We start from the raw sequence: 8,287 nt of genomic DNA, 5'->3' as shown, positions 1-8,287 counted from the left end.
GCTTAGTCGGCTATTCCGTACTTGTACATGTTTTAAAGGGACCAGCAACACATTTGATGTGTATGTAATGGTAGCCATATATTCTTTTCATTCTGGTTTAACTTTTTGTTATGGCTTAAGAGAAAGACGCACAAAATGACATGTACTGCTGTATGGCATTTAAAACAGAGTTAGAAAAGAAAGAAGGAAGCTCTAGTTGGCCCATAGTAACATGTTGACATTTGGCCATTTGCTGTGACAGGTTTTCACACCACAAGAAGCAGAAGTAACCACAAACTGAATGTCCCTGAGCATGGGCACTGATATGGAGAAAGAATGCTTGCCGAGGAACTAGTGCTTAAACAAAGGACGAAGATACTGCATGCACTGTGCAGCAGTGGGTCAGCTGAGCATCTGGAGAGGGTTCTGGATATACTGCTTGCCCAGGGGGCGCTCATATGGGAGGACTACCAGAACATACAGGTACCAGGAAGAACACTGTATACCAATGCAAGACAGCTGCTTGATCTGGTCTATACAAAGGGTGTGGACACATGTGGGTTCTTTCTACATGCTCTCAAACTGGTTTTGCCTGAAGCACAGGCAGTGGGGCTCTCTTTCTCCGAATCCTGCTCAAATCTAGAAGAAAACGATGAACGTCAGAGCACTTCTAATCAAACTCTTCTGGCTCAACGACCGAGCCTTGTCCACAAGCTTCAGGGCTGTGTTGATGGTGTTCTAGAAGCTCTGCTGGATTCGGGTCACTTTTCTTCAGCTGATTGTGATGAAGTGCGGTTACCTATATATACTCCCACCCAACAGGTACTGTAAGCACCTGAATGTCACATTGTTAAAATGTGGTTTGACAACTTCATGCAATTGTTCTTTACCTTTAAACTGTCTTGGAATGAAGCTTGTCATTATTTCTGAATTCCTGATACTTAGATGTCATACAGACAGAAGTGCTGGAGTATTTTTGTTACTTTTTATGTTACTTTATCAGTCAATACTATACTTTAAATAGATCTAATACTATTCTGATATTCCTGAGTAATTATACAAGTAATATAAAATAATATAAAGAAAACTGGTAAACATATCTTGCTGCCTTTGTATAGATCCAGGCAAGGTTTTTACCACTTGCTGCCTGTCTTTGTGCTAAGCTAAGCAAGGTAAAGCTCTTTCTGCTGTTGCATTATTAGATTATGAATATGTAAGTTGGTCTTTTATATAACTCTGCAACAATCCAAATAACTGTCAAAAATAAACTTTTTATTATTTTCATCCATGTCCATGTGATCAATCAGGCAAGGCGTCTGCTTGACCATGTTAGATCCAGAGGTGATTTAGCAGCATCGGTTCTCCTGCAGTACATTCACCAAAAACAAGAACCTGGATTGCCACTTAACCAGAGGGAACTGACTCCTCCCAAAGGTCTGTTACTGTAAAAAGCAATGTTTAAAATCGCAGCAATATGTATTGTTTTTATGAGTAAAGCTATCCTTGATCACCCTCATGGGAATAATGTCCGAAATACAGAAGGTTTCTGGTTATACTTTGAAACACAAAATTGGCAGATTATATTACAAGATTATGCATGTTCCACATTTTACCAAAGAGATACAGGATGTATGAAATGATGACTTGTTCACTCATTCCATCTGTTCTTCACAAATTTTTCTTTCACAGAGTTTTTAAAGTACCAGAAGAAGCTGAGCAGCTCTGTGTCTGCTCAGGCCTGCTTTCTCAGCACTTATGGGGGAACTAGCCATATGTCTCTTGATGACATTTACACTGACGGCGAGCTGGAACTAGCTGAAGTTAATGCCCATGGACCTTTGGGATTGGAAGACATCGTTGGTTTGGCGGGTATAGTGAATGAGGAGGCCGACACAGTGCTAGTATCTGGGGAGGCAGGCAGTGGAAAAAGCACCCTTCTCCAGAGGCTGCACTTGCTTTGGGCTCGAGGGTTAGCCCTTCAAGACTTTCTCCTTCTATTTCCATTCAGCTGTCGTAGGTTGAATTCAGAGCACAATGAACTGTCAGTCCAGGAGTTGTTGTTTCAGCACTGCTGCTGGCCAGACCGGAATCAAGAAGAAATTTTCCAGTTCATCTTGGACCACCCGCATCAAATCCTGTTCACTTTTGATGGCCTGGATGAGCTCAAGCAGAGCTTTACAGATGAACACAGAGTTTGCTGCCCCACCCAGCGTGCACCTGTTCATGTATTATTGTTCAACTTAATCCAGGGTTCCCTCATGAAGGGGGTGCAGAAAGTGGTCACTAGCCGTTCAGAAGCAGTGAGCCCATTGTTAAAGAAGCACCTACGCAAAGAGGTTGTCCTGAAAGGGTTTTCCCCAGCTGGGATTAACTGTTTTGTACGGAAACATCACAGGGACCCCACTGTAGCCGCTAAGGTTTTAGAGTCAATGCAGGCGAACACAGCTTTACTTGGACTCTGTCACAGTCCAGTTCTCTGCTGGATAGTTTCACAGTGCCACAAGGAGCTGCTGGGCTGTGGAGAAGGCAGCCCCAAAACAATTACAGATGTTTACCTGATGATCTTACAGCACTTTCTCCAGCACCAAAGTCCTCTGAAGAGCACGATGGGTTTAGGCTGGCTACAGGAGCACCTAAAAACAGTCCTTCTTCTTGGACAGCTTGCATTTGAGGGGATAAGATCCACCTGTTATATTTTTTCAGGTACAGACCTTGAAGCATGTGGTGTAACTGAAAAGGATATCTGCATGGTTTTTCTCATAAAAAGCAAAGATATGTCCTCTACCCACTCCAAGTGCTATGAATTCAGTCATGTGACATTGCAATGTTTCTTTGCTGCTCTCTTCATTGTTTTGTCAAGTAACACTAACCGTTCAGTTATCCCAAAGCTCTTTGAGCTAGAGAACATGAGGGAGACAGGTCTGACCCGTGTCTGCTTTGGAGCCTGCTTGCCTTCCAGTGATCAACAACAGCAAGCTTCAGAGAAGGAAAGTAAAGCAGCAGAGACACCAAATCTGCAAATCACAGCCATGTTTGTGTCTGGACTATTGTCCCAGCGCCATCAAAATCTGTGGCTCCACTGCTGCCCCAGCGCTGCGGTGGAAAAAAAGGCCAGACAGGTGGCAAAATGCCTTTCCAAAGGCATTCAGAAACACTTTAGGTCCATTCCCCAACCTGTACAAGGGGAAAAGAAGAGCATGCATGCAATGCCCGACTTTGTGTGGCTTATAAAATGCCTCTATGAGATGCAGGAGAGTCAGATAGCTAAAGATGCTATGAGCAAGTTGGAGGTGGACCATCTGAAATTGACATACTGTAATATCGGACCTGTAGAGTGCACTGCGCTTGCTTATGTGCTCCAGCACTTAAGAAATCCTGTAGGCCTCCAGCTGGACAACAACTCTGTGGGTGATGTTGGAGTGGAACAGCTTCTCCCCTGCATGCACATTTGCAATTCCCTTTAGTAAGTGGAAATTACACATTTCTCTTTTGTTAAATTTCCTTGGTTAATAGATTGAACGCCAATTCATTAGAGGGAACAAACTCTCTAACTGCTTTCACTCTAAGAGAGGAGCAGTTTTTATTCTGAAATGCCTATTGTTCCTTCCTTAGCCTCAGAAATAACAACATTACAGATGAGGGCATCCGCAAACTGATTGCTAAAGTCATCCAGTGTGACAGCTTTCAGAAAATTGCGTATGTATTATCAAGATGATTAATACTGCCAGTTAAATTAAATTTTATCAGCCAACTTTCAAAATCTTTTTGTTTCTTTCCAGGCTCTTCAACAACAAATTAACTGATGCTTGCATGCAGGATTTTTCTTATTTATTGAAGACCAAGCAGGTCTTCATTTCTTTAAGGTCAGCGTTTGTCATCAAATGTGACTCTACTGTTGGCCCAATGACCAAAAGATTAACAAATAACCTTCTTCTCTTCAAGGCTAGGCAACAATAACATAACAGCAGAAGGAGCAAAGCAGCTGGCAGAGGGACTGAAAGTCAATCAAACCTTGGCGTACTTAGGGTAAGTGTTTCCCATAAAATGTCATGTTTCATTGTTGATGAATTTTCATTTACAGTATTTCTTTGCATTTCCAGGTTATGGGGCAATAGGATAGGTGATGCAGGAACTGAGGCCCTTGCTAGTAGTCTTGAGAAAAGCAACTCTCTGGTGTGGCTAAGGTAAGATTTGCAATAATTCTGGAACATGTTTGCTTAACTTTCACATTATGAAAACCATGAATGTGCTATTTACATGATATGTTAGGATGCTTTATCAGTTGTTTTTGAAAACGCATCCCTGCACATTTTGCTTACAGCCTGGTAGGCAATGGTGTAGGGAGTGCAGGAGCATGTGCCCTCGCTAATCTCATCAGGAAGAGCACATCACTGCAGGAACTTTGGTAAGTGTTAGACACAAGTTGTATGCAGATTACCAATAGCAGTCTGGTTTGATGGTAACCACTGCTTGCACAGCAGTGCTTAAAATGCTCCACCCTCTTATTTCCTGTTAAAGGTTGACAGAAAACTGCATAACCAGAACAGGGGTTGAATGTCTGATTCAAGCCCTTAAACACAATACATATGTGACATCGGTATGGTATGTAATGCTCAGCAAGCCTGACACTCATGAATACAAAGTTCCCTATATTCTTTAGAGCATCCACTTTTGGACTGTTTGCATCCAGACAAGTTGTTTGTCAGTTTCAGTGCCAAGAAAAAAATGCATCAGTTTGGTGTAAGCTAGAATATTCTTTTTCTTTGTTTTTGTTCCCATGTCTCCTGTTCATTTATTTACTACTACTGTCTCTTCTTTTTGCATTATAGGTTTAGAAACAATGATCTCAGTTTGGAGGATGTAGAAGAAATGAAGCAACTGGAATCAAGACTGATCTTCTGATTTGTATTACAGTGGCAAAGGACTTTACTTTGCAAGAAAATTTATTTTATTTATTACAGGAATAGTTTCTATTTTTATTTGAGATTTAAAATATGTGTAATAGGGTTTAAAAAAATTTGGATCAGTGTTTTTTCAAGGTTGCAAAATACATACACCTCTTTATTGGGTTTTTATAGGTGGAAGTGGTGTGGCATTGCTTTATACCATAACAAATACTACCTTTTACATCACCAACACAACTTCTACTACTCATAGTAACAGCAGAAGTGTTATTTTTATTTTTTGTTTCTTTATTTTATTTTGTAGTTGTTAGTGGAAAGAGGTGTGAAATTTTACTACAGAATGTAAGACTGTATAGTCTGTGGTTACCGTTATGGAAGAGTTGTAACACCTTCATATCCTTCAGTCAGAAACAGCTACACATGTCCAGTTACATTGTCTTAAGGTTACAAAAAATGTTACATTTGAAGTTTGCATAGAAGGGCAGAGGCAAATATGCTGTTTTGGAGTGGGAAAAAAAGAAAAACAATTTTCTGTATCAGATCAGATGTATGTTTTTACTGTACTGATACAGAAAACTGTCTGGGACATTTACAAAGAGTATTCTTACAGTCCTTGTTGTGCAAGTTAAAAGGAGAAATTACTGACATGACAAGTTTCAATTTTTGTTTATTAAAACTTATCACAGCAGAAAAGTTTATAGAGCACATTTTGTTGGATGTTTTTTTTCTGGTTGTTTGTTGTAGGAATGAGTTTACAACTCTGTGGAATGTTTGGTGGAAATTGGGTGTATTCTGTTTTACACTATATACTATATTTATGCTGTCTATGTTACCTGTTTTTGTCATGTGTGTAAACTGGTTTCTATTTTCTGTCTTTTAATATAATGCTCATTAAGCAGATATGTAATTAAAAAAACATCCTATAAAAAGATAATTCCCATTCTGTTAATCCTGATTGAATAAATGCAGCTAAAGTACTTGAATCAGATTCACATAAGGTGAGAACATTTATTTATTTATTTATTTTATTTAGGACAGTGCATGTTAATGAACATAAATGTAAAAAATTTTTTTTACATGAATGTAAACATGCCAGATTACAGCCAAAGGCTAATTTCCATCTGTTGTCCTTAAACATAAAAAATAGACATAATAATTCATAAAAATTCATCATACATTCATAATAAAAACTCCATCACCAAACTCACACATACACACCATTCTGTTCCCAAATAAAACATTAAAACTATACAACTCATACATGATCACACACTTGATTTGTCCATAACCAGTTTTTAACCTTTGCCTAAAACAAATTGAATGTCGAGCATTCTCTAATGGGTTGAGAAAGACTGTTCCACAGATGGCCTCCCTTAACAGAGAGGACGTTCTGCCCAAATGCTGTCCGTCTGTGGGGTATAAACAAGTCTCCTTGGATTGAAGCTCGAGTGGTCCTGTCTGAGCTTTCTTTATGCCTAATGAACTGCTTTAGTGGTGGTGGAGCAAGGGAGTGTAAGACTTTATATATTAAACACACTCTTTTAAGTTTCACTAAGTTATTGAAGTTCAGTAATTTATGTTTTTTTAACACATGACAGTGGTGGTGGGAAGTTGGTTTTTTGTCAAGTAGTTTTAAACTTCTTTTATAAATGTTTTCAATAGTTTTAAGTGTTGTTGGACAAGCAAGTGACCAGGACGTCAAACAATAGTCCATATGAGAGATGATCATTGAGTAAAAGTAAGTTTTTGCAACATTCATATTTAAATTATTACGTATATGATTAAAATTTCGATCATTAAATTTAAGTACCTGGGACACTTTATTTATGTGACTCTTGAAGGATAATGTTGGGTCTATAATGACCCCAAGATATTTAAATTCTGGAGCTAATTCAACCTCTACTGGCATAGTAGGGTGGTTGACTTGTTATATGGTCTCAGTCAAAGAAGGGAAACAGAGAGAAAGAACTGAGTTATGCCAGAATATAAAAACCTGGACTAAAAATGTGTAAAACAGGTCTTATGGACTGATCAAACCAAATGTATTTTTTTAATTTCAAATCAGCAACAGTATATATGCATGAAAAGAGATACGGAGGGAAAGAGGTATAACAGTGAATCTCTACAGCCATCTGTAAACCTTTGCGAAAGCTGTGTTTCAGAGACAGCTGCATTTGAACCAGTGATGTTGGGCATTTTGTCAAAAATGATTATATAAAGAAAACAGAAAAATACTGTCAGATTTAAAATAATGCACTACAATGATCACACGACAATGATCTCAAGCACATTGGCAATGCAGTAAAAGCAGACCTAGATAGAATAACACACCATCAGTCATGGATTGGCCTTCCCAGAGCCCTACTGAAGCATTGAGGGATCAGCTTGACACAAAAGGCAGCCAATATCCAAAGAAGAGCTTTGAATGTCCTTCAAGAAGCCTGGAGAGTTATTCCAAAAGACTGCTTAAAAAACTACAAGAAAGCTGCTTCAGAGAGTTCACCTTGTACTAATTGTAAAACAAAAGTAGTCATGCTGTGTAGGTTAGTCATTTTCTTTAAAAAAAATGAATGGTCACAATACTGTGAATAGTAATAGTTGAAACTGAGTAATTCTATATTTTAGAAATATAGTAACAAGTAGTCAGTCCAAAAAGCAATGAATACAAAAAAAGCCATAACTGGAGCTCAAACTACTGATCTGAGACATGCTTTTCACCCTAAGATGACATGACAAGCAAAATATTTTTAATGGTATGATCTAAGAGTTGTATCTTATTTTGGTTACTGTTTCATGAACAGGCCCCAGACAGTAGTGCAAACACTTGAAATTGCAGCAGCACATCATTCCCCCTTTGTTTTATAGAAATATAGATTTAGGTCACATACTGAACAAACTTGATGGTGCCAAGAGGGAACTGTGGTACTGTATGAGAAAGTCGGCAGTGGCCAAGAAGTATGTATGAAGACAGTAAGACACTAATGAGGTGTGCGGTAGGAGAGACAGATGTGTTTCAGGTTGGGGTGGGAATCAATCAATCAATCAATCAATCAATCAATCAATCAATCAATCAATCAATCAATTTATTCATAAGCACATTTAAAAACAACACAGGTTGACCAAATGGTTGTAAGTTGACAGAAGAGTTCATGGAGGAGTCTGATCTGTACTGATCTGTAATGCAAGTACAGAGCAGGTGGAAGAACCTGGAGAGGTGAAGAGAGGTGTAGGTGAAGGGAAGAGAAATGAAAGTCAGTAGAAGTAAGACAGAATTTGTGTGTGAATGAGAGAGAGACGAATTAGACAACTTCTAAATATGAAGATGCTAGGAGCAGAGATAGTGAAGGTAGATGAGTTTAAATATCTGGGGTCCACCATTCAAAGAAATGCACAGTGCACAAGAG

General features: G+C 38.8%; 1 protein-coding gene across 1 annotated transcript; it reads left to right on the top strand.

Moving 5' to 3' along the window:
* Positions 1-292: 292 nt before the first annotated feature.
* Positions 293-5,867, top strand: nod2 (nucleotide-binding oligomerization domain containing 2; the record flags this gene model as incomplete). The annotated part of the gene is given in 12 exon segments (XM_080884131.1): positions 293-323; positions 326-801; positions 1,098-1,151; positions 1,287-1,413; positions 1,669-3,442; positions 3,592-3,675; positions 3,759-3,842; positions 3,922-4,005; positions 4,080-4,163; positions 4,301-4,384; positions 4,498-4,581; positions 4,809-5,867. Coding segments are annotated over 12 exon segments (3,039 nt in total). The 3' UTR covers positions 4,882-5,867.
* Between the last annotated feature and the right edge of the window lie 2,420 nt (positions 5,868-8,287).

This window comes from Rhamphochromis sp. 'chilingali' (genome assembly GCF_963969265.1).
Source record: "Rhamphochromis sp. 'chilingali' genome assembly, chromosome: 6".
Lineage (NCBI taxonomy): Eukaryota > Metazoa > Chordata > Actinopteri > Cichliformes > Cichlidae > Rhamphochromis > Rhamphochromis sp. 'chilingali'.
The sequence above is the reverse complement of the archived record's forward strand: the minus strand, read 5'-3'. Positions and strand labels throughout refer to the sequence as shown.